Source organism: Protopterus annectens, chromosome 1.part0, assembly GCF_019279795.1.
Source record: "Protopterus annectens isolate FY-2018-M chromosome 1.part0, PAN1.0, whole genome shotgun sequence".
Classification (NCBI taxonomy): Eukaryota; Metazoa; Chordata; order Ceratodontiformes; family Protopteridae; genus Protopterus; species Protopterus annectens.
The window spans coordinates 1,712,754,508-1,712,781,731 of NC_056725.1; the positions used below are offsets into that span (position 1 = coordinate 1,712,754,508).

At 38.7% G+C, this 27,224-nt stretch overlaps 1 protein-coding gene across 1 annotated transcript in view; it reads left to right on the forward strand.

Moving 5' to 3' along the window:
- Positions 1–27,224, forward strand: part of GRM1 (glutamate metabotropic receptor 1) — a 3,392,621-nt gene that overhangs the window by 1,571,048 nt on the left and 1,794,349 nt on the right. Inside the window, exon 4 of the mRNA XM_044068819.1 lies at positions 25,575–25,810. Coding sequence (XP_043924754.1) covers positions 25,575–25,810 — 236 coding nt within the window. The remainder of the gene's footprint in view (positions 1–25,574; positions 25,811–27,224) is intronic.

Genomic DNA, 27,224 nt, shown 5'->3' on the forward strand with positions numbered 1-27,224 from the left:
AGCCAATACATTTGGATGAGTAACAAATAAATATTTGAATTCAGTATTAGGCAATTATCATTGCAATTTATCTTCAGTGAATGCATTATTTATGACTGCAATCCATCTATAGGATATGTGGGCTCACATCAAATATAGTGCAAATAATCTGACCACTTTTATCTGACTTGTTAAAAATTATAACACTGTGTTTTCTGTAAGTCCATCCAGAATCATAAACTCTTTTGATGATGTTTTTTTTTATTTTCAATCTCTACATTTTCATAAAAACATTCTAGATCTTACTAAACTATATTTTCATAAACTTGTTTAGCTGAATTATGCACCATAGATCTAAAAGAAAATGTATGATGACATTGTTGTTGTCTAGATTTTAAACTGATATTCATTACACTATTTATATCACTTCCAATATCAATGTTTTCAGATTGATATTATCTAAATCTGTACTACTATTTCTGGGTGCCAAGCCTGAAGATCTCAAATGCAGTCATTGGAAAAGCAAGCATGTAAATGTAATTGGGGGTATATTATTAACAAAAACATCTGTGTCTCAGAGTAATGGGATTATTGGCAGACAACCCCACATAATGGGGCTGGGGGAGGTAGAGACCCCTGTAAAAATGCCTTAAAGGTATAAAAGTAATTTTCTGAATTTGCTGCTTTTTTAGCGATCACAGTTAAAAAATTTTAAAATATCTGGACTCGGAATGATAGGTTTTGCACTTAAAACATGGAATCATTACTTCTGTCACAATATTTCAATTTATTCAGTATAAACAATTTCAGTGTAATTTTCTGAAGCATGTGTATAATTGGAAAATGCACATCAAATGTATTAGTTTTTTTTTTTTTTTTTGAGTAGGATCAAAGGTCAAATTCTTATTCAAAACAAATGTCCTTGTGCTGAAAAAGTCACTGGTGCTCAATTCACCATCTATACTATTTTGCTGATTTCTTCACCGGGGTCTCCTGCTCATATGACCATCCTCCATTTAATGTTAAAAAATATACAAAAAGCCAACAGTGACACAATTTTTCATTCTGAAATCTCAGACATGGAACATTCTGAATTCATGAACCAGTACAGAAGGAAGGAGAGGAATAAACAATTGACTATCTCCTTGTAAAAGTACATTTTCCAGCTTTTGTACTAAGAATGAACACCAGTTGGATAAAACATTGCCCTTTTCAAAGTTCCCTTTATCATGTATAAGTTTCTTCTGCTCAACTAAAGTCATCTTCTCCTTATGTTTGCTTAAACTTTTAGCACTCACAGATTTCAGAGAGTTGAAGTCAGAGTTAATTTATTGCTGAAAACTATTTTTACATCAGTAATAGTACATTGTAAATATTCTCGCTTTATAGTGTTAAATCATAGCAATAATTCCAAAATACCAATAGCACATTGTTTACATGTTTATTTCCATTTCATCCTTAAATAGGAACTCATTCTGGATACTATATGGTGAAGACAGCGGGGAGTAAAGTTCGTACTTTTTTATAATTCTAAAAGAGAAATATCATAAACCTTATCTATTTTTTGTTTGGAACATTGCAAAATTTCAAAGAAATCAACTGAATCTGAGATGCATTTGTATCAGCTATAGCCCTTATCTTAAAATCCCTCTAATGTGATCAAGTTGGATGAATTACTGAATGAGAGCACATCAGAATAATTAAAGTTTATATTTAAGTGACTTACTTGAAACAATATGTCAAAATCAGAACTGCTGAATCCCAAACAATTTTATCAATTCTATGCAACTATTTAAAGGTAGAAGTTTACTTTACTAACAAACTTTCTTATGGGAGACAGCTTGATCAGACAGTAGATGTTGGGGGAAAAAAAACAGGATTTGTAAGAGGCATTCATTTTATCTTACAATTTGTCATAGGATTATAGGAATTTACTAGGCTATTGGCCCTGAGGCCCTTATAAGCCTAGCCAAGAGTTTAGCCTGTGTATAGACAAATCAGCACCCATCAGATGGGGGAGCCTCTGGGACACAAATCTATCCCACCAACAAGTCCTATTGATGTCACAGACCAGGTTGAGACCATGTGTGCTGGTTACTCAAGTGGAGCTTCACTTGTGGATATGCAGGAGTCCCATCAAGCCGGGGTCTGAGATTGCCTTGTATGCCAGACACAGAACCTCTGTGGTATCTTCAGCTGCTGCATGTGCTTTGCGAGGTATTGGAGCATTGTACTCAATAATGAGCCTTATAAGGGAAGAATGCAGGGATGTTATGACCTCCTTGTCCCTGGATGAGATACCCTTACTTATGAGGTGGACCATGTAGAAAGCTTTCCATAAAATGGAAGCAACATGGTGGTCAAAAGTCAAGTTGATATCAATCTGGGTGCCCAAATTCCTCAGAACTGATTACATGCTTGGGATGTTGTTATTAATGCGACAATTTGTGGGGACATAACTTTCCCCAAAAAGGATGATGATGCTTTTTTTTTGTATTCAGCTTGAGGCCATGTTTCTGGCACCAGTCATTTTGCTTGGGTGAGACCCTCTTGAAATATGTCCATGTCACTAGGGGAATTGATGACAGCACCCAGCATGCAGTCATCTGCAAACTTGGTCAGCCATAGCCACCTGGTTTTGGCCTGTACCTCAGAAAAGTATATCCCAAATAACAGAGGCCCAAAGACCAAACCCTGGGGTACTCCACTCGATACAGGTCTATTGCTTGAGGTGGCTTCCCCTGTTTAGATCAGGTGGGTTCTATCAGTGAGCCAGTTAGCTATGCATTTGGGAACATATGAATTGATGCCTAGTTGAGAGGGTTTATCTATTATGCCCGAGTGGAGAATAGTGTTGAAGGCTTTGGCCAGGTCAAGGTAGGGGGTGTGCACCGTCTTCCCCTTGTCCATGGCTTTGCTGACTATCTCAAAAAAGTCAACCAAATTTAACAGACATGACCTCCCCTTTATGAAGCCAAACTGTGTGGGATCAAGTGTTTGGAGGTTGCCAATGTCCTTGTTAATGAGGTCCGTGATAATCTGTTCCATGGCCTTGCACATCAGGTTAGTTAGGCTGATGGGTCTATAATTTCCCAGATTGGTGGACGCTCCAACTTTGTGTAAAGGGATGACAGTGGCTGTCCTCCACTCAGCATGTACAAAGCCAGTAATCAGGTTTTGGTTGAATAAGGTGCCTAATGGTGCTGCAAGTTCCTGGCTGTATATTTTGCCTTTGAGAGACCTAATGATGACCTGATCCATAGATATAAGGGGAACGGAGAAGGTACTGGTATTGCCCTAATTTACTTATGGGGGGAACAGAGCATTTGTATAGGTGGTATCCTTGACCACCAGTTCTGAACAGATCTGGGTGCTACCTTTGAGATTACGGACATATGTGAAGAAGGCGTTTTGAATGTCTCTAGCAGATGTGACCAATTTGGACTAAAAGTTTGCTTTGGAGGATTTCACTAGTGCTCTTATTTGCTTGTTTAGGTTAAGGAGAGATTGCTTCCAATTGCAATTTGTGGTACATTATTACAAAGTACTTATAAAAGGAAAACTGCATGTATGTAATGGGTGAGGAAAAACTATTTTCCTGCACTAGCTGAGATATAGCAAAGGTGGTAGGCATAGCAGTAGATGAAATGATGGGTTGCTAAGGTGAGTGAGTCAATAGCTATCAGTGTACAAAAAAAAGAGTACTGCAAGTGGTAAAACTGAGCTAAATATAGTTTTAGGTAAGATGCAAGGTAAGGTGGCAGAGAAGAAAAAGATGGAAGGTGTTTGTACTGAACTGATGTGTATATTGATATAAGCTGCATGTATACGAGAGGAGAGAAATCACAGATAGAATAGGATATGATGTGATAGTGGGGTGTACTGAATGACAGGGAGAGAGAATGGGAAGTTGAACTATAGGCATTAGGGTACAAATACTGTGAGTGCGTTAGATAAAAAGAGTGTAGAGGGTGATGGGGACATGTAATTAGAGTAGTACAGTGATAAGATGAGTTAGATGAGTTCTCAGCATGTGACTTACTACTGAACATGGTGCTTAGAAAGGGGATGAGGTGGGTGCAGGATGGAGAGATAGGAAATTGCAGGTTAGGGGAAGATATGTTATTATGTTGAACAGTCTATAACGTGGAATGCCAAATGGCATATTTTCTTTCACTTTGTCACAATCACTTGGGGCTATCTGCATCCGATTTCTGGGAGGTAGACTGTGTAATGTGAAACAACATAAAATATCTATCATTAAAAAAATTACAGCAATATTATTTTTAGACAAAAGTTCTGTTATTTGCTTTTAATGAAATGTGTTTCTCCCTGTGACGAATTTGTTATTCTAGAAGGAAGTTAGTGAGATAGGGGAGTAAAAACAGTTTCTTCCTTAAGCAAATAAAACTATTTCTGAAAGTCTTCATTTTAGATTCTTTTTCTACAAATGATCATAGGGATAGAACATTTTTCCTGATAGTCTTACTGTTTGGGGAGGCAGTGTTAATGTGTTTGGGGGGAACTGACTTTCATTCATGTATAACTGAAACTGATCTGATAGGTCTGTGAATGAAAAAAGTATAATAGTCCATGGGCTGTAAGATGTACCCAGTAATACAGATTCATTTACTGCCACTAATAGCAAATTATTGTTTTCTTGAACTGAGTTTCCACATAAATGTATAGCAATAACAACAAGAGCAACTAAGTTTACCCTTTCTAATAGAAGCCGGCTATTGAAAGGATGAACTAATTCATCCTACATGCCAAAGGCAATAGCTACTCAATCCTCTTATGTGATGGAATTTGGAAGTGTAGAAATATAAGCCATAGTGGATGAGGTAACAACCCAGTTGCACTACAATATTCCTTGGCTGGTTTTATCCTGGCAGATGTCCTTACATGCATGTAAAGCAAGAATTCATGCAATCCAAACAAAATTATAGAAAATTAGTTCCACTTGGAGCCACTGGGCATGCAGGAATTAACTTTAAAATACCCAACATCTCCAATACTAAGTAAATTTTTTAAAATAAGAATCTGTATTTGAGAATGAACATGAGGGCACAAAGACAGGCTACCAGAAATCTGAAACTACTAGATTTGCTGAACAGGTGGTGAGCACTAAACATTTCAGTTCTATTACATTTTCTGCTGAGAAGCACTTTCTTCCTTCAGTATCTGGTTTTTGGAGCATACACTTGTTAATTTTGTTAGTAATTAATTATCAAATGGCTATAAATATAAATATGAGTAGACTAGTTTCTGAATAACATGAAGTTCCTCCATTTTGTCTGCAAACAATTGTATTTCCAAGAAGCTGTGTAACAAATAAAAATCCTGTTTTATTCCCCTCTCCTAAAAGATCCAACACACCATGTGTTCCAGGCAGACAGACCCCTTTTAATTAATCTTTTCAACTTTTCAAAGGTGGGCAATGTTTCTGTAACAGTCTCAGGTTGGTATCAAGACCAGCGAGTCATGTGAAAGCTGTAAAGACAACTGAGTGGGAGGATAGATCTTGAATTTTATCACTTATAACGACATTTTTTCAGAAGGCATATTAGCAGAGAGAACCTTCTTACTTTCACTGACACAAATATACAAACCCAAAAAGAAGAGGACGCAGTGTGCAAACTCCAAGTGGCATAGTGTTACACTGCTGCATTCAATTTCTCAAAATAAAATTCCTTTTTGTGGACTACTTTTATTTATACACTAAACTTGTTCAACAGCTAGAGGAAGTCAAAACAGAGTTCTGGTGAATAGTGAATAAGAAAAAACAAGATTTCAGATTACTTTAAATAAACAGTTCTGGCTGTGGCACAAAGCAGCACACGTCCTACTGAGGAGGACTTCAACATGAGCTATTATGCGGCTTGGTAACTCCCAAAACACAATATGCTCATGCAAACAACAGTGCTTAAGGTCATTGTGGTAATGCTGTAGTATAAGGAGTGATATAAGTCTGAAAGTCATGCTGTTGTCCAGTAAAACAGTAAAATGCATGAAGTGGACATCACTGACCAAATGCTGAAGAACTAAGAGTGAATATAAAGATAAAGAAGTAGCATAAATATTCTCCATGTATAGATGTATGTGTTTTTTCAACTCCTTTATGATATATAGTAAAAGGAGGCAGATACACAGATGACTGGTATATCATATAGATAGAGGTACTGATTATACAGAACTAGCATATCTGTGTTTTTTAAAGTAACTAGTGTTATTTTAATGTAAATATTTATTTTATTGCAGGCACTATCCTTCCTCTCTTTGAAAAGCACTTGCCCATCTACATACATACATACTGCTGCATAGTTGCAAGTTTGTCTCTGATCATGTACAATTAGTATTTTTTCATCCTCTAATTTTTTAGATTCCAGGCAAGCGGTTCCCCTGTCTTACCTTGCTGTTGCGATAAAATATCCCTCCCCCTTCCCTTTCACTGCCATGGATTTTTATTTCTAAGAGAAAATTACAAACTCATGATCCAAGGTCCCTCACAGCATTTCATTTTAAAGTGGGTATTGTATATGTTGTACACTGAAGGGAGTCGTTGTCTACCAAATATCACAACATTGTATTTTGAATGCCATTTGAACCCATTTTCAGTACACTGGGAAAAAGAATCCGCCGTGGTGCAGCGGTAGCATTGTTGGCTCATAGCAAGAGGCTTTCCCGTTCGATTCTCAGCTGGAGTGCGGGGAGTGCCTTCTTTGTGGAGTCTGCATGTCCTCCCCGCGGTTGGATGGGCATTCGAAAGACATGCGTAAATGGGTGTGCCTTCATTGAAGGTTGGACATCGAGCTGGTACCTAGGCGTTCGTGAAAATCTACTGTCAATTATTAGCGGACCGGAGTTCTGCTGTGGCGACCCCTAACCGGGAAAAGCCGAAAGACAAACAACATTCTTTATTTTAAACAGCTTTATTGAATTATCACTTGTGACATAGGCAACTTTACATTTATAGAAATGTAATCAAACTGTATTAACAAATTAACATTAACAAACATTATTCTTCACATATATTGCTATACATCATATAACCTAAGCAACATTACATAAATTATTCAATTCCTGCCCCTTTTTTAGACAAGAAACATCATTATTAAACCGTCACTTACGACATAAGCAATCATACATTTATATAAAGGAAAACAAACCACACTGACACAATCCTAGCTGCAAGCATTTTACATCAGAAACCATAATGACACACTCCCAGTTGCAAACATTATACATCACTTATAATCTACACAATCATTTTCAGTCAAACACTACACAGCTCATTTAAGTCCTGCCTTCTTTTAAACCTCATTCCTCCCCTGTATGTATTGTTCCCAAAGTTCCCATTTTTTCCTGTGTAGTTACCCTTTTCTAAAGATCTCAGTTCCAGTTGTTTTATCTTTGTTACTGTATTCACTGCTTCTAATATAGTTGATTTAAATGCTGGCTTCCATTTTCTAGTAATTGCTTTTTTGGCAGTCACCATAATTAGACACAGCAAGGCCTTGCCATCTCTAGGCAATACTGATTCTGTATCATAGCTCAGAAAAATCATCTGCCTTGCCACACCAATCCACCCATGCAGCATTTCTGACAGTGCATCCTGTAGGGAATCCTTAAAGTTTTCCAATACACCACACTCCCAGAAAATATGTTCCCAAATACATCTCACTTCCCTGTCACACCTCCAACATTTGCTGTCTACCTGAGGAAAATTCTGTGGAGTCTACTTGGGGTATACAATATCTATGTAAACATTTCCAAGCAAAAATCCTAAATCTTCTAGATTTTGTTGCATATTTGGAAGACATACATATATCCTCCTGTTGTTTCTTTGTGAATTGCTTATCCAGTCTATCTTCCCAATCCTTTCTGACATCCTCTGATTGATTCTTATAGTTATCATGCAATATTTTATATGGATTACTAATTATTTATTTTTTAATAAAAGCTTCTGTTCTAGATTCTACTAAAAACTCTACCAGTGCTGGTCTTTCATTTAGGATCCTCCCTATTTCTTTCTCTTTGCCTGTACTCTGATATCAATCATTGATAGGGAAGGCAATCTCTAACCTGCAGTCCAAATAAATTCTTGGCCTCTTCCCATTCTGTTATCTTTCCCTGTCTAGTTATTTGATCCCAATACCTTGATTTCTTTTCTAGTTTTCTCCAATAAAGTCCAGCCCCATCTTGCTTATTACCTATATCCCTAATTGCAGTCATCCCTATTGGCAGAATCTCCTTTCTCCATTCCCACATTTGCTTAGTTCTTAGAACACTTTCTGCTACTTTATGGATATAATATTCTGTATGATTATTGTTATTCTCCTTAAAGGCCTGCATCCAAAATACCAGTCTCTCCTTGTTTCTTAAGCTTCCTCCTGTTTCAACATCATTCCTTTCCACTTTGAATTATAATTTTCTGCTTGGGCTAAGTTTATAAGCCTTAACTGTGTGGCTCTGAAATACTCCTTCAAATTGGGTAATCCCAACCGGCACAGCTCTACTGGAAGAATCAGTTTATCCCACTTGACTCTTGCCATCTTCCCCTCCCAGATAAAGTCCTTTTGCTCTTTACTAATTGCTATCCACAACTTCCCCTCTGATTGATACAAATATACCTGACCTGTGTATAAGACTAAAAGGACTAAAACATTTTAACTGCTTGTATCTTATTATCCATATCCATATAACAAAGCTTCCATTTTCTCAGTTTTTATATTATCTTTTGTAGTCTCTTCCCACATATCCTTAGCTGCCACACTGGAATCATTTTTAATCCATTCTTTTAAGTACTTCATTTTATCATGTCCCCATAAATATGGATATTGCTGAACCATTTTGTGTGTGTGGGTACATATGCTCTTGATGAAGTATTAGGATAGTAGGGGAACTTGTCAGTGACTTCCAATTTGAAGTCATCTGCAAACTCAGCCAGAGGTCTTAGTTTTTGGTCTGGAGATCAGAAAAGTAAATTATGAAAATGATGCATCACATCTCTGAGAGCTGGGTATCACCTCCGGTCACCTTCATATTTTCTGATGAGGTAACTTCCACTTACACTGTCTGGGTTCTGTCTTTTAGCTAGTCTGCTATCATCTTATGATACATGGATCTATTTTTAAAGCATTAAGCTTACTTACAATGCCAGCATGGGGTATTGGAGAAAACCTTGGCCAGGTCAAGAAATATCATGCAAACTGCATGACCACTGCTGACAGCTTATGTAACCCTCTTTAAGAAGTTAATCAAAATCCATAGGCAGGATCTTCCCTTGAAAAATCCAAATTGCTGCTTGTCAGCTCTAATGAGATTTTTATTTTTAAAACAATTTTATTAATACCATATAGCTCAGAATGATAAAAGTAAACATTCAATTATAAAACAGAAAGCAAACCACTGCAAAGAATTTTGTCCTTTTTTATGCAGTATTCATATATTAACTATTATTCAATTTAGCATTACATAAATTGTTCAATTCCTGCCTTCCCTAAAACCTTACTCCTCCACATCCTGAACATTATTCTGCAAATATTGTTTCCACAGATTCTTTTTATTTCTCTGCAGTTCGTTTCTTCCTTTTTTAAAGATCCCCCTGCCATTTATTGTATCTTCTTTACAACATTCAATAATCATGTTACATTTGCTTTAACTACTGATTTTCATTTTTTAGTAATTGCTTTCTTTGGCAGCCAGCAGCATTAAACTTAGCAGGGCCATAGTCTGTCTAGGCAATTTGCTCTAGGGAATTTATATGCTAAAATGTACCAACTCATTGCACCCCCCTAAAAAAAAACTGTTCACAAGTACTCATCTTGTTCCTATCACACTTGCTCTCTGCGTGTGAAAAATCTCTGAAGTCTACTTGGGGTATAAAACTATATCTACAAACACTTCCATTAAAAAGTTCTAAAGCTTCTAGCTTATGTTGCATACTTGGGTGCCATATCAATATCCTCCCATTGTTTCTTTGCAAATTGCCTTTACATTTTCATTTCACAATCTTTTCTGACATCTTCTGATTGATTTTTATAGTTATTACAAATTATTTTATATGCTTGTTTAAACTGCAACTTCTGTTCTAGACCCAAGTGTAAACTCAGCCAGTGTTGATTGGGCATTTAATACCCCCTTATCCAATTTTCTTTGCTGATACTCTGATATCAATCCCAGGTAGGGAAGGCAGTCTCTAACCTGCAGTCCAAACTTCTGTATGGCCTCATCCCACTCTGGGACATTTCCCTCCCTGCCCTCAATACATTGGTTCCTTTTCTAATTTTGTCCAATAAATTCCAGTTCTCCCTTGCCTTTTTTCTATACCCCTACTTGCAATCATCCTTTTCATAAAATTCCCTTTCTCCATTCCCATGTTGGCTTAGTTCTCAAAATAGTTTCTGCTACTTTGTAATTATAATATTCTGTATGACTGTTATTATTCTCCTTAAGGCCTGCATCATTTCAAGACCCCCCCCCTCACCATTTCAACATCATTTCTTTCCAATCACAAGTAAAAAGTGACCTCTCACCAAGATGAAGCTGGAACTTTCCAATGATTCCAAATAGCAAACAGTAGAGAATGAAACGTTCCACAACCACGGCTTAAAACAACTTCACTTTTATTTGCAGCAAAAAAACAGTAAGCACTTTCAAACTCACAGTTCTTATTCAGACTGAAATAATCAGGCTTTTACTCAGAAATTTAAAATGCACATTATCCAATCCACAATCATTATAAATTATCTATGCAAATCCCTAGATCTAAGAACCGTTCTTAAAGAAACCTTATTATTTATACCAGGCTTCCTATCAGAGGAAAAACTTACAAATCCACTGTAGTTCCCTTTCCTCTGTAAAATTCACCAAATCACCACCTCTGGGACCCTTATTAACTGTCTCAATAACTTTAAACATAAAAAGATGTGATGGACCTGACTCATAACATGTTTAGTAAGAGCATGGCAAAATAAGCTCATCTCATGGCATATTTATGCTCACGAATCCGCTCATAGAGCATTCTGTTGGACTTAGCAACATAAAAACTATCACATGCCACACACGTAGCTAAATAGATAATATTTAGAGTCTTACAACTAGCTGACATCTTAAATACAAATCTCTGCTTTGAGATAGGATGTATAAATTAATTTGAAGCATCAACAGAGGAACAATGCCTACTGGATCCACATGGATGAGTGCCATTCAATCTTGAAGGCACATCCAAGGCAACCTCAGTGGGCTCATAGTCAAAGATGTCGTGTAAGAGATTTTTTGTTTTTATAGGTATAATGTGGTTTTGTGCCCACGGTATTCTTAATCCTGTCATCCATTGTCAGAATATTCCAATTAGCATCTGTTGTCTGTCTAATTTTCCTAAAATCACTGGCATAAGGTAGCACTAATGGGAGTTTCTGTGGACTCATTTTCTCACCATGCTGTTCCACATGGGGGACATCCGAAAAATAAGGGTGTGCTGTTGTAGACCTCTGTGACATTGCACCTTCTCTCATCCTTCTTGTCTCTTTTTTACTTTAACCCTACACTCAAAATCTTGTGCTATCATTTCCAAGTCAGTAGTGAAACCATCTAGTGTACTATTAAGTTGGGATACCCTCATCCCTTGAGTTTTCATAATATTCTTGAACACATGTGAGGGATGCATACTATCCCGTCTCAGTATATTGTTCTTCCTACATGGCTTCCTATAGAGAGTGGTAAACAAATTAGCCGTCTCATCTTTAGTTATACGTACATCAAGAAAAATCACCTCAGAGGAGGACACAGTACTAGTGAACTTTAGGAAACTCGTAGTACTATTCAAATGGTCAATGAAATCTCCTAGTTCATTCTCAGTCCCACCCCCATAGTAAGGTCACATCATCAACAAACCTTCTGTAGAACAGTACCTTGGAAGTAAACTGACAATCAAACACAAACTTTCCTTCTCATTGTGCTAACACCATGATGGCGTAGCTATTGGCACACGAAGTGCCCATAGCTACGCCAACTTTTTGTAAATAGAATTCCCTTTGAAACAAGAACACATTGTTAGTGAGAACCAATTCCAAAAATAGACAAATGAGATCTATTTGTTTGATATCATAGCTAGTGTGTAGAGAGAGAAAAGACTTAATCATACTCAAACCTTCCAGATTCGGAATACAAGTGAAAAGCTACTCTACATCTAGAGTTACTAAAAGAACACTATCTAAATGAATTGTATTTCCATTCACAAACTGGCTAAGGTCCATCAAAAATTGTTTAGTATCATTGAGTACAGTAGATATTTTATTAAAAATGGGTCGTAGCTGCTTGTCTATGTATATAGAAGATGGCTCAGAGAGCCACTTCCTACCCAAAACTATGGGTCTCAGAGGTGGTGAAACCAAATTTTTATGCCCTTTAGGGAGTCCCTGAAACACTGGTATCACGGGATGTTGCACATTCAAATAATCAGCAAATTGCTCAGTGATATAAACATTATCTAAACAGTCACGTATTGTAAAGAAAATAGAACATTGCACATCCCATATAAAATCTTCATCCACTTTATCATAAACATTTAAATCTGCTAACATTCTATGAATAGATCCTACATAAAAATCTCGATTCATTAAAACAGTGGCTCCACCTTTATCTGCCTTTTTAATAACTATAGATTAATCAGACTGAAGTGCCTGCAATGCAGACCTCTCTTCCTTGGTTAAATTACAAAAATCATGCCCATTCCCCTTAGAATTATCACCCTGGGAACAAGAAAGGCAAGCAAATAATTCATCTTCACATTTTTTTATAAATACAGACTATGGTGGTGGTGCTGCGGTAGCGTTGTCGCCTCACAGTTAGACGTTGCCTGTTTGATTCTCAGTTAGAGCGTCTTCTGTGTGGTGATATGCGTGAATGGGCATTCCTTCATTGAAGGTTGTGCGTTAGGCCCTGCAAGCCAGTACGTAAAAATCTACTGCCAATCATTAGCGAACCGGAGTTCTGCTGTGGCGACCCCTAACCAGGAAAAGCCGAAAGACACAAGCAAAACTTCAACTACTGGATCAATATTAGGTTGAAAAATGCTAGGTTTCTTAAAAAAACACACATTATCATTGCAATGATTGTCTGTAAAGCATAGCTTAAGTGAATCGTTGCAAGCAAACAATCGCAAATTAGTAAAACATCAGACAACTCAGACCTCTCAGCAGGTATAAAATTAAGTCCTTTTTCCAGCAAAGAAATTTCTGCTTGAGACAGTACCTTATCAGAGAGATTAGTAATTAAGGACCCTCTGCCATGTTCCACATCTGTTTGAGGTTCTGTGTCGTTGACTCGTCATGGAACTGTTGACCTCTTTTCCTTCCTCTGCTCAAGCTTCTTCCTCTGTTGAAATCACTCTGTCGCACTTGTTTTATCGGTAGTGGTAATTGAAGGCTCCCAAAAACCTGCTTCTCAGATGGAACCTTCCTCCAAACATCTTGTTGCAGAGAACAGGAAGCAACACCTGTTAAGTTAACAGAATCTGAGCGCACAGAATTACACGCTCCTTCATTAGTCTGTATACTCGCTGTCATCACAGGATCATCTCCACCCACTACTGGGGGAGTGGGGGTCTCCTCTGTGGCCAGGATAGATGCATTATTAACATTTGAAGCACTTATGGTGTTATGGGGCCAAGTGAACACATGCCCCTTTAAAAAATCATTCTTATCTCAAGCTAGCTTCTTCAATTTTTGATTCCTTATTCTATTCTCATATGATTAGACCAAATCAGCGACCTCATCAAATGCTGATAAACACACTTCATTGTCGTATCTCTCAAGTAAACTTTATTTTTTAGCAACAATGGCTACAACCAGTTCTTTCTCAATGGGCTCAAAGAATTCAATTAAAAGTTTAATGTAGCCAAAACTATATTCAAGATACAGCTTTTGCCATTTCAGCAAAAGCTCTTCATAGTGGTTCCCATACATAGGCATCAGCATAACTCTTAAACCCCTAGGAACAACGTTGTGGTGAAGACATGCTTCCATGTGAAGCCTTTGCCAATACAGGTGCTTAAGTTTATATAAGTCATTTTCCAAACTTTTGATTTCTGACTGAGGTGGTATTCTATTACCAGAATTCATTTCTTTCCACTTTGATTTGTTGTCTTTTGCTTATGTTTATATATATATATATATATATATATATATATATATATATATATATATATATATATATATATATTATTTATAGTTTGTTTGCCAGGATAGTCCATTGGGCCATGAGGAGCCCATTTTAAATGGTGTCCTGGGGAGAAAATCTCCAGAAAATTTCAAATTACAGATTTAACATAAGAGTAAGTTATTAGAGAAATGTAATGTGCACAAATGAAGCAAAACTAAACAAATAGAAAAACACATATTAGTAGAGTGCACATATTAGTACAATGCATTAAGAGTAATATTTACAAACAGTCAAAGTTTTTAACAGTTTAACATATTAGCACAATGCAATAACAGAAACAGTCTAATTTTTTTAACAGTTATGCTAATTCATGCAGTTAATTTCTAGGCTACTGAATTGTACCATTCTAGGAGTTATGCTAATTTCTAGAGTTTATTAGGGGTACCAGACAATGGGAGGCTATTGTGAATTTTAGCTTATAGAGAGTAGCTATAGTGTAGGGAGATTATGTGGGGTGGGAGCAAGAGCATTTCCATAGTGAAGTTAGGTGTATGTGAAGTAAGGTTTTGAATAAAGAGAGGTTGCTGGTGGTACGGAGGAGAGGTGTAAGAGAATTCCAGTGGTGTGCTAGAGAGAAGGACATTAGATGTTTGCCTGGTGGATGGGCAGGTTTATGCAGTTCATTTAGATTTTGGGAATTAGATCTCAAAAGTCTATTTGGTTGGTGCATTTTATAGGTGGTGGCAAGAGAGTGACAGAGAGAGTAGGTGAAAATAAGTTTGTGTGCTTGGAAAAGTTGAATATAGATGAGGTAATTGGGCAGCCCAAGCCAATTCAGTTGGTCTAGGGCAGTGCAGTTATGGGAAATGGATCTATGGCTGCTTGCAAATTTTGTTATTTTATTATAGCAAGAGGAGAGTTTAGTCTTGAGGGAGGATTGCAGGTTAGTAAGGATAGAGGCACCATTTAGGAGGGATTGGATAAGGTAAGTGTTGGCGAGGGTGAGCCTAGTGGAGGGAGAGCTGTAACGGTTGTGGTGGTAAAGCATGCATATTTTCTTTTGTGTTTTTTTTTATATTTACTTGTATATGATTATCAGACTTTAGCTGGTCAACAATCAGGACTCCTAGTAGTTTGGCATTAGGTACTATTTCGAGGGGAGTATTATTTTGACTGGTGACTGAGAATAAGGCTTTATCTAGGGTGGTGGTTTTGGAAGCAGTAAATATCATGAGTTTAGTTTTAGTAGCATTGAGTGCTAGATGGTTATCCATCATCCATTGCTCAGTGGAGGAGAAGGCATCTTGGGTTAATTTAACTAGGGTGGGTATAGAAGAGGCAGAGCAGATTATTGTTGAATTGTCAGCATATTGGACAAGGCTGGTATTTGGGATGGCTTGGTAGAAATTATTTATGAATATATTGAATAGAAGGGGGCCTAAAAGTGAACCCTGGGGGACAGCTGTGGGAGTATTGAGAAAATGGGAGGTGGCTTTTTTCCATCTGACTGCTTGTTGCCTGTTTGAGAGGTAACTGGCAAATCAGATAATAGAGGAGTGGGATAGATTTAGTTTGGAGAGTTTAGTGAAAAGAAAGTTCTGAGAGATAGTGTTGGATGCCTTAGAGAGGTCAAGGAGGAGAGTGGACACAATGTGGCCAGTGTCACGGACCTTATTAACTGTTTCTATGAAGGAGAGGAGAGCTGTGGTAGTGCTGTGGCCAGGTCTGAAACCATGTTGAGTAGGGGTTAGAAGTTGGTTGTTTATGAGGTAAGGTAGAAGTTGTAGATGGATGCATTTTTCGAGAAGTTTAGAAATGGGGAATAAGATAGCGATAGGTCGAAAGATTGTGATATTATTATTACCATCTTTATTTTTCCAGAGCTTGGGGACTTGACATTCAGCAATAGAGCAATTTAGAAGAATGCAGATGGGAAGAGCTATGCCTTCTGTGGTAACTTTTAAGAAATATGAGGGTATATCATCAGGGGCATTGGAGCTGGATTTCAATGTTAGTAGAGTTTTTTTATGGTGGCTGTAGTGATGGGGTTGAAGGAGAAAGTAGGAGGATGGGAGCAGGAGATGCTAGGGGAGGGAGGGATAGATGGAAATAAAGGTGTGGAAGTCAAATGGGAAGTGAAGGATGATGTAAGTTTACTTATGGAATCTATAAAGAAAGTGTTAAATTGGGTGGCTAAGTCCAAGTCAGAGGCATCTGGATCAGGGTAGGTGTTTTCTTTTTTCCCAGAGTTGACAAAGAGGAGATTCCATACCAGAATTTTTTGGGGTTGGTGTTATGGTTGGTTTGGAGTGCAGAGAAGTAGGTTTTGTGGTCTGAGGTAAAAAGTTTTTTTACTTTGTTACAAAGTGTTTTAAATTCATTAAGGGTGGTTATTTTTGGAGTAGTGTTTCCAAGCTTTATCCTGGAATCGCATGGCTAGTAAGGTATTTTTGGTTAGCCAAGGTACAGGATTGCTTCTTATGCATTTTGTTTTCAGAGGGGCAAGGGAGTCAAGCAAGTTGAGGAAAGTTGAGTTAAAGTAGGTAACAGCATTTTTTAAGGGAAGGGTTTTTAGTGGGTTCCAGTTAATTTTTTTAGTGCATTTAAGAATGTGCTAGGATTAAAGTTTTTTAGACAGCGAGTGAAGGTGTAGGTATAAGTTAGTTGTATGGAGGAGGGAAGATGATGGGCAAAAGTGGGGAAGTGGTCACCTAATGGGACGGGCAGAGTGCCACTATCAGGGATGTAATGTGGATGAGAAACTAGAATCCAGTCCAGGGTGCTTCCAGTAAGGAAGTTCTTGGAAGGCATAGTTGTTGAGTTAATAAGCTAAGTGAAGTTGTACAAGCTTATATTAAGTAAGTTTGTAGGAGATTGATTTTTTGACCAGTTAATATTAACATCCCCCAGGAATATAGTTTCATTAGTGATGTTGTTAGAGAACCAGAAGAGAATATCTTCAAGGGTTGAGATATTGTCTCCAGGAGGGATATAAAGGGAGACTATGCATATACGTTTGTGTTTGTCTATATGATGAAGGGCTGGAATTAGTTCTGCCTTGCCAAATTTGGGAATAGGTTTGGTATAGGGGGTAGCTAAGTGGGATGATGAGCGACTCGCCCTCCTTTTTTATGTGTTCTATCTTTCCGAATTATGGAGTAGTTGGGTGTTGTAAGTTCATAGTCTTTTAAATGGGGTATGAGCCAGTTTCTGAGATGGCCAGAATATCGGGTTGGTTGTGGAGAAGCTAGGCATGGAGGTTAGGAATTTTGTTGCATATGCTCTGAGCATTTAGATCTGAGAAACGGAGGGGTTTACCAGTTGTGGGAGGAGGATGGGATTGGGTGGTTGAGATGTGTGGGGGAGAAGGGCCAGGGTTTGGGTGAATGTCGCCAGAGAGAAGGATAGCGATGAGATGGCAGGAGAGGTATTTGAGTTGATATATAAAGCCCATATATATGTATATATATATATATATATATATATATATATATATATATATATATATATATATGGATCTAGGACTTTTGATCGAAAGATCAAAAGCCCAAATCTATTACAACCGAACACACTTTAATGAACGCGCTTTCATCAAAAATGCGCTTTTGTTAAAGCATGTTAAAAAAAAAAAAAGCACAAAATCTACTTGAATGCAGGGGGCAAGCCCTCCTCCACCCCCCATGTGGGGGGCTGCACCCCCCCCACCCCTCTACTTTAATATTCTCACTCCAAGGTCGCACTACAATGGGGAAAAGGGAATTTTCCCTTACTACACCATAGTACGACAGGAACAACATGCATACTTACGCGAAAGTGCTGCTTCAGTGAACAGCACTTTCACACAAGTATGCTCACCAAATTGGGATTCAGTGAAAGATGCAGTTGAACATCTGTACGGATCCTCTCTCTCTCTCTCTCTCTCTCTATATATATATATATATATATATATATATATATATATATATATATATATATGTATATGCACACACACACACATATATATATATATATATATATATATATATATATATATATATATATATATATATATATATATATATATATATATTGGATTCAGGCACCTAGGCAGTGTGATACCCCCCTGTGAGACAGCTGGATGTGGCATATGGCAGTTTAGCATTATGGCCACATGGACAAATGCCTGTGGACAATTCCCTGTTGGAATAGAACATCCCCTTGCACCCTAACCATATGTGGCAGTCACAAACCCCCATAGTGTTACACCCTGCACCCTCCCAGAAGCCAACATATTTCATCATCAGTAGTACAAGTGGTCGGCACTTGATGCCAAGGGGGCATGAAAGTGGTACTGTGAAATCAGTGTACTGTGGGCAGAGCTTTTATTAACACAACAGATAAAGTGATGTGCAATGTGTTTGGTGTGTACTAGAACCAAATATATTCACAACTTGTAGAAATGTGCTACAGCATGCAGGAAATCCTGCACATCACTGTAGTCACACTTATGTTGCAAGATGTGTTTTAGGCGGCGCTCCCTTACAACAATAGTTTTCCTACATGGTGTCATAGGCATCCCCCTCAAAAGTTATTCCCTTCAGTTGTCCGTCAGGTTCTGCTCCTGTTGTAGAACAGACAGAAGGTCAGAAAGCTGTATGGTAGGGCGTCCAATTAATACTTTTATTCGATGATGCCATGCCTCCACCTGGTTATTGGTCCATGGGAAGTCCATGTCTGACACATCAGACACATTCCAAAACTGCAGAGGGTAGGAAGATGGCAGATGTTGTGCTGAACAGCGGGATGCATATTTTCTAGGTCAGCAACACACATAATGATGGTCCAGAAAAATACCTACAGGCTTAGCACCGTCAGGTAAGGTAGCCACAATGTCCAGAAATGCAGGGACAACTTCATCCACTGGAAGGAATGCCAGTGCAATCAGCTGGCAGATGGCAATTGAGAATACGGTGTCTGTACCATACAAGGCCACAAGGTGGTGATGCTGGATCTGGCACCAAATGATTTGTGCAAAATGGAATAGGCACCCCTTCAGAATACTCTTAGGGAATGCCTTTCGGCTGGCATGGATTGCTGCCTTCTCAAAATCTGTCATAATGTACTGCGGTGTTAGGGTGCATCCCTGATCTGCAGCCATACCCTTCAGTATGTCCCACATATTGTTGTATGCAGACTCTGAGTTCCGTATCATTAGACAATACACCAGGGGGACAATTCGTCCTGAGGTGGGGGTGCCAATAGATCCATGTAAAGTATACGGCTGACAGCAAATATCAGCATGTGTTGGGAAGGTGCCATCCCCAAGTATGATATCTGACCTGCACAAATATGTCAGATTTTATGCTGTAGTTAGCAGAACCAAGGAATCTTTCCCATCCATATCTGACTGTCTGCGTAAGATAAAGCTGCCACTAATGAGTGGGTACTGGCTGACATCGATATCTGCAAGTGTTGCTGGAGGTGTGGACATAGATGCCCATGCCCTCTGCCATACTCTGGTGATGCTATGATGCAGGGTGGCAAGGCATCTCCTGTAGTACATTGTCATCTGCTGTGCCAAGGACACTCTCCATTACCAGACTAGGCATGTCATTGCAGTTTACTGTCCTCTGCCATATTTCTGCTCGCAGCACAGCCACCTGGGTAGTGGTTGCATCTGGTCTATGCTGGTGTGGCAGTGATTTATGCAGTACTTCCCCCTCATCCTGGTGGAAAGTGATAGCACAGCCCCTGCAGGCCTTTATTCTTTGCTCCACATGACCAGTACCATTTGGAGAGGACTTCCCGCTCAAAGTGGTGCAGGTATCCCTCCACTACCAGCACTGGTTTGCCTCACTGGCTGGGCACTGTCCAATATCTGTTGCCAAGCTGACCTGGGCTATACTTGAATATGGACTCCATCATGGCAACACTATTTGTGGTTGGCCTCTCAGCATCCATCACATCCAGTGTAGCAGGGCAGAGTACTTTAACACTACTTAGGTATAGCCCACTATCAGACTACGGTTATGCTGCAGTACACCACCTTGTTTGCTGTACCCTTCTGAATAGCAGCTGTCTGGCACAGTGGTCCTTTGTAGCAGTATACACACCACCCTGCTGTTACTACCTTTGCTTCTAGGGATTCTCTATGTTCATTTAACTCAACCGTGGAATTGACAACTGACTGTAGTCCTGTAGGTGTCTATCCAGCTTGCTTTTACACAACTGGGTCTACTTGTACTGCACAGGTCCCCTTTAACTCCCAGCTATTGAAGCTGACCAACCAGGGTGTGGTGCACAGCCTAGTTTCAGAGACAGACATTACTCATGGATGTTCCCCTGTGTAGCACCCTTTTCTGCCTGCATGTCTCTGCATATGTGTGTACACTGTCTGCAACAACCATAGGATCGGTTAGGCTACCTCCACGTAACACATATAAGTATATGATCAGTTGATGACAGTGAGGTGGGTGTATATTCCTATGTGTCTGATATGTGCTTTCCCTCCCCAATGTGCCAGTGTTCCCATTTACAGTGGTTGCTACTGTACCGTTAGTTAGGTAGTTATTAATTGGCAGGGTTGTCCTGTTCACACCTGCCACAGGTGTATGGGCATGTCATGTATAAGGGGTAGTGCGGCAGTAATGACACTATTGTCTTCATGCACTTGGTATTATGGGACTCTGTCTTACTCAGGACTGCCTGTTGTTGTCTGTATGTATGTAGGTCTGTGTTGTGTTTCTGGCTTTCCTTTACCTGTGGCTTACTTGTGGATGACTATTATAGGTATATCAGTAAGTAGTGTACATACCATACATCAATAACTACTGCAATAGATGGAGACATAGATGGATAGGTAATACTGAGGTTAGACATAATGGTAGACAACTGAGTTTCAGACTTCATACCCTTCTGAACAGTCATGCTAATGTGAAACCTGTTATTCTATCTACTGTCTAGGTCTGTAACAACTGAGTTTGCACTTTGTCCCTCTTTTTGGGCTGTACTCCCGCTTTTAATTATGGCTTTATACAGATGGCTTGTTATATGAGGTGGGGAGGTATGCACTAGGAAGGCTCTAACAGGGCACATTATTTCTGTTCTGTTGTGACTGTGCTTGTGCCACTAACAGTGTGCTGGTGTATCTAGCAGCTGCTGATGCAGCTTCTTTGGCTGTTCCCAGCTTGCAACTTCCCACTCTATGCTTTTCCTGCAAGGGTTGTGTGTAGGGATTTCTGTGCGTGTACTTAGCAGGTATGCTGGCTTGTTTTTGTTGTTTACTTGCACCTGGTTCAGCTACTTGTGCTGCTGATCACATAGAGCAGCTATGCTGTTTTTTTTTTTATTTTGTTTTTGTGCAACTTTTCCTTGTACATGTTGCCGATCACATATCTAGTGAGGCTGTTTTCACTGTCAGGAAACAGCCCGCTTAGTTCTGTTAGGGATCATCTCTATGTGGCGGGCTTAACATCTGTGTGCACTCCCACCATGTAGCCCCCTTTTGGCCACACCGCTCTACAGTCTAGTGGTGCTGCGGCCTTCTGCTTTTGGTTTGTAGTTCGCAGGCATTTGTCTTGCAATCTACACTCCAGAACCTGTATATATCTATGGGCTTTGACTGTGTAGCTTTAAAGTACCCTTAAAATTGTTTTCACTTCCAAATAAATTCTTTCAATTCTTTATTAATAATAGTCTAGAGCTGCTCCACTGGACTATAAACATATTCCTGACCTGTGCAGAGTATTAAAGGGACTAGAAACATTTTCACTGATTGCACCTTATTATCCATATCCATAATCAAGACCTTCAAACTTCTCAATTTTTGTACTATCTTTTGTTTAGCCTCTTAACACATATCTTTAGCTGCTGTAATAAAATCCTTCTTAATCCAAACACCTAAGTACTTTACAGTATAATGTCCCCATAAATATGGTTATTTTTGAACCAGTTTGTGCGTGGACATATAGTTTATTGCTATAGCCTTTGTTTTATCTTCATTTCTTTTATATCCTGAGAAAACTTGAATCTGTCTTCAGATGTTCCTTAACATTGAGATACTGTTTTCTGGATTTATCAAGTACAAAATAATATCATCTGCAAATATGGCTATTTTTTTTCTTGAATACCATACGAGTTATACCCTTGAGTTTGCTAGTTACTTATTTTCTTTGTCAATGGCTCTAAGAATAAGACAAATAAAGGAGAAAGAGGACATACCTGCCTGGTCCCTGTTTTCAAACACAGCTTGTCAGAGAGGAATTCTCCCACTTTAATTCTTGCCTCTGACCCTTTGTATATCTTACTACTTAACTCCATTATTCTGTCAGGAAATGCCGATGCTACCATTCACCTACTCATAAAATCACAGCTCGCTCTTTCGGATGCCTTGTCTACGGCATGACCCACCAACAGTAATAGGGTTTTCTTGCACACTGCTTCCCTCTGAATTATCATCATTGTTCAGTTAATGTTAATATTGTCAAATGTTTGCCCCCCACCCCACAAAACCACATCATTAGTAGGGTAAAACGAACCTGTCTCACGATGGTTTAATCCCAGCTCGAATTCCCTATTAGTGAGTGAACAATCCGATGCTTGGTGAATTCTGCTTCACAATGATAGGAAGAGTTGACATCGAAGGATCAAAAAGCGACGTTGCTGTGAATGCTTGGCTGCAACAAGCCAGTTATCCCTGTGGTGTCTTTTCTGACACCTCCTGCTTAGAACCCAAAAAGCCAGAAGGATCGTGAGGCCCCACTTTCATGGTCTGTATTCATACTGAAAATCAAGATTAAGTGATCTTTTCCCTTCTGCTCCACAGGAGATTTCTGTCCTCCCTGAGCTCGCCTTAAGACACATGCATTACTCATTGACAGGTGTAACATCCCAGTCATACTCCCCACCTGACATTGTCCCCAGAGCAGGTCTCGCCTGGATGTCCAGGCTCTTGGAGCCAGAAGCAAGAGCCCCAGCATGGCTTGTCCTTCACCTCCCACCTCACTGTGTAAGTGAAAAAACAATAAGAGTAGTGGTATTTCACTGGTGGCCAAGGCCTCCCACTTATTCCACACCTCTAATGTCTCTTCACAGTGCCAGACTAGAGTCAAGCTCAACAGGGTCTTCTTTCCCTGCTGATTCTGCCAAGCCCATTCCCTTGGCTGTGGCTTCGCTAGACAATAGGTAGGGACAGTGGGAATTTCATTCATCCATTCATGTATGTCACTAATTAGATGATGAGGTATTTGGCTACCTTAAGAGAGTCATAGGTACTCCCACTGTTTACCCATGCTTCATTGAATTTCTTCACTTTGTCATTCAGAGCACTAGTCAGAAATCACAATGCATTAACTGTCTTGGGCCTTCACATTGCTTTGTATTATTTAAACAGTTGGATTCCCTCCAGTCCACACCAGTTCCAAGTCAGCTGCTGGATGATGTAGGATGCTGGTCAGAACCAGCGCCCACCACATCCAGTGCGATCCACTGGAAGAGCCCGGAGTGCATCCAGAGTCACAGCTGCTGTTCGCCAGCACCCCCAGGAGGGGGGCATGGTGAAGGGGCAACACCTCATCCAACCGCAGCATGAGTCCAACCCTGGTTCACATCTGAGCCGGATCAACCCAGCCCTTAGAGACAATCTTTATCCCGATGTTATGGATCTGGCTTGCCGACTTCCCTTACCTACATTGTTCTAACATGTCAGAGGCTGTTCACCTTGGTGACCTACTGCAGATATAGGTACGGCCTGGAAAAAGACTTACACCTTCTCCCCCGGATTTTCAAGGGCTGGTAAAAGCTCACCTGATGCTGCCAGAACTGCAATGCTTTCAATATCTGTCAGTTTTGGCAATACCTTAGCCATTCTCTTATTAAGTAGCAACATAAATGCTTTATAATCATGGTCTAAAATTTAAATTGGTCTATATGAAATTGGATTTAAAGGGTCTTTGTCATTTTTGAGGAGTACAGTCTCCAGAGCTTTCTTCCAAGATGTTGATACTTCCCATTTTTTAAAATGTTGTTAAACAAACTTCTAAATTTTTATCTCTCCCCCCCCATAACATCCAAACTTCCACAACAACCCCATCTCTTCCTGGAGACTTCCTTGTTGATTGATTGCATTTCCCCATTTTTCTCATCCTCTCCTACCTTATCTATTAATTCATGTGCTTCATCTTCCTTTAACCATGGCATATTGAATTCTTCCATAAATATTTTCATTTGTATCTTTTTTGATTCTCCCATTCCTCTGCTGTATGTAGATTTTCATAGAATTTCCAAGATATCTCTAGTTCCTCTACAAAATGTCTGGTTAATTTTCTAGTTCTAGGCTCCTTAAGTCTGGCAACACCCCTTTCAGTTTTATGTTGACTAGATTGTCATGCTAATAGTTTTTGTGGTCCGGGGTTTTTATCAACAAATACTTGTTTAACAGTGAACTTTCTAAGCTCGTACATGTAATTCAATACTCACTCATTTTCCTTTAAGCTTGTTCCTCTTCTTGTTTTTTTAAGATTCCCATTCATCTATAATATTTTAACCTGTTTCTCTCACATTTCTACTATATTTTTAAATTCCATTTTTATTTTATCCCACTACTCATCTGTCCCTTCTGAACAAATGTGTATATTGCCTAGTAAGTCTTGAATTGTTTCAACTAACCATTCCTTAAAATACTCTTTCTTTAACAAGTAAGAAAGTGCCAGCGTCTCATTTTTACATGATTGCTCTGCATTTTTATTGGTGCATAGTGTGAAATAATTATTACATTTCTTTCAAAACTGTGAAATACAATCTCTATCCAGTCTAACCAGATTATTGTACCTTAGGGAATACTATGTAATTCCTCCTAGTAATTGTACATATTCTATTCCATTATTCTCATATATTTCTTTAGAAATGAATTTTTGTTGTATTTTCCCTTCTAGGTCCCTCCGATACATCTTCTCTACTATATATCAGGGGCTAGTCCCTATGCATGTATCATGTTCCCTGCTGGCAGCTAGCTACCTCTTCCACAATTCTGTTAAGTGCATTAACAGTAGTTTTAAGTATAACGCAGATACACGTCGGTGTAATCCCTCTTTCCCTGCCACTATTATCACAGATCTACCATTGGTGCCTTTCTTCTCCTCCTCTCTTCTTAATGGAGCTCTTCTCACAATCAGTATTATTTCTTTTGTCCCTGATATTTTGCTGAATAACCATTTGAAATCCTTTCTTTGCCAAATTCAGTTGCACATTTCTATCTAATTGTGTCTCCTGTAACTTTTTGATAACCTCTGTTTGTTAAGGTTTTGTGTTATCATTTGTGTTTGTTTCAGATAATGCTGAACATTTAAAGTCAGTTGTTACAATGAATACAACAGAACTGTGACATGTGACCTTTCTTTTGATTAAGTGAGATATGTTTCAGTTGAGTTAAACTGACCGTTCTTTTGTTGCAGTGATGGCTGGGCTGACCGAGATGAAGTGGTTGAAGGGTATGAGCAGGAAGCGGCTGGAGGGATAACTATTAAACTAAAGTCAGCAGAGGTCAGGTCATTTGATGACTATTTCCTGAAACTACGTCTGGGCAACAACCGCCGTAATCCCTGGTTCCCCGAGTTTTGGCAATACCGCTTCCAGTGTCGTATCCCAGGCCATCCTCTTGAAAACCCTAATGCTAAAAGAAATTGCACAGGTAAAGGGATGCTTCTTAAAATGTTTGCCTTTTTTTAATGAGGAAAGAAAATCAGTAAGTGGTTGTATTTTTCAGGGAGGATGCCAAACAACAAAATTCTGTGTTTGGTTCTTTGCAGGAGCTGCAGTCTTATATTATCTGACTGTGTATCCGAAGTCAGTTATTTTCTTGTTTCAGTGAAACTAAAAAGTATAATTTGTTAACTGTAAATTCAAGGATGAACAATACAGACAAAGTGAAATGAAAATAAATACAGCTCAATGACTTTTGGAATAATAAACTAAGTGTCTGATGAGTTCTGAATAGCTGAAAGCATTACATTTATTTTATTGTTAATAAACTCAGTTTCTTGTCTTAGAAGCAGCTGATCTATATTTGTGTTCATTTCACTTTATTTCTGTGAACACAGGTAATAATACTTAAATATGTGGAAAAGTCAGAATGCATTACTGACTGTTTATTCTTAAGTTCTGTAGTTATTTTACTATTCAGAGTTTTGAAGTATTAACACATCAGTGGGCAGAAGACATTTAGACCTACAAGATGTAATCTGATTTTTAGAAGTAGATGCAATGGAAAATGTCCTTTCATGCACTCCACTGAACTAGTCTGTAATACTGAACCATGAATGTTCCTTACTGGTTGTGCTAAGGATTAAGTAAACCACAAAGAATCCAGTGTATGAAATCCTGTGGTACTCAAGGCAATATTCTGTATGTGCTAAGCATATGAGTGTTGTAAGAATAGTTACCTGTAACTGAATGCAAAGTATTGTTTCTTTAGGTGAGCTTGTGCATGTCTATTTGTCTGTCTGTCTCTTTGGCATAAGGAAGCCTGCTATAAACCAATAGTGCAGAAAAACAATAAAATGTTTCCCCTCCACCAGTGCTGTGTGTGCCTCATTTAAATTAAGAGGTATCATTCAAGTAAAAGACTGCAAACACAGCTGTTGTTTTAGATTGCTGATGCTATAAATCCATTCAGAATATTAATCCTAAAGGGATTTTAAGTGTAGGTTATTTTTGTGCCTGCTTCTTGAAGGAATGATGTCCTCGTCAACAAACAGCTTGAAAGGAATACAGCTCAGATAAGTGAGGTTAGACTGAATGCTGTCTGATATTAACGGCTGAGTTGTGAAGAACATCCCACCCACAGTAAATCTAGAAAAATGAGCTTTAGAAAGCGATGTATTCTGAAAGTTGTTGTTGGGGATTGTGGAATGATACAAGGATATAGAATATTTTAATGCAGATCTGATTTGGGACCTTGGTAAGCATATACATTTCTGGTTTGGAATGAGTATTATTCTACAATTTAAGGAAATAATTGTAGATACACCAGCTTATTAAACATTTGCATTTTATATCTGATAAACTGAGCAAGGAAAGCTATCTGATGTTACACGAAGTTAGCA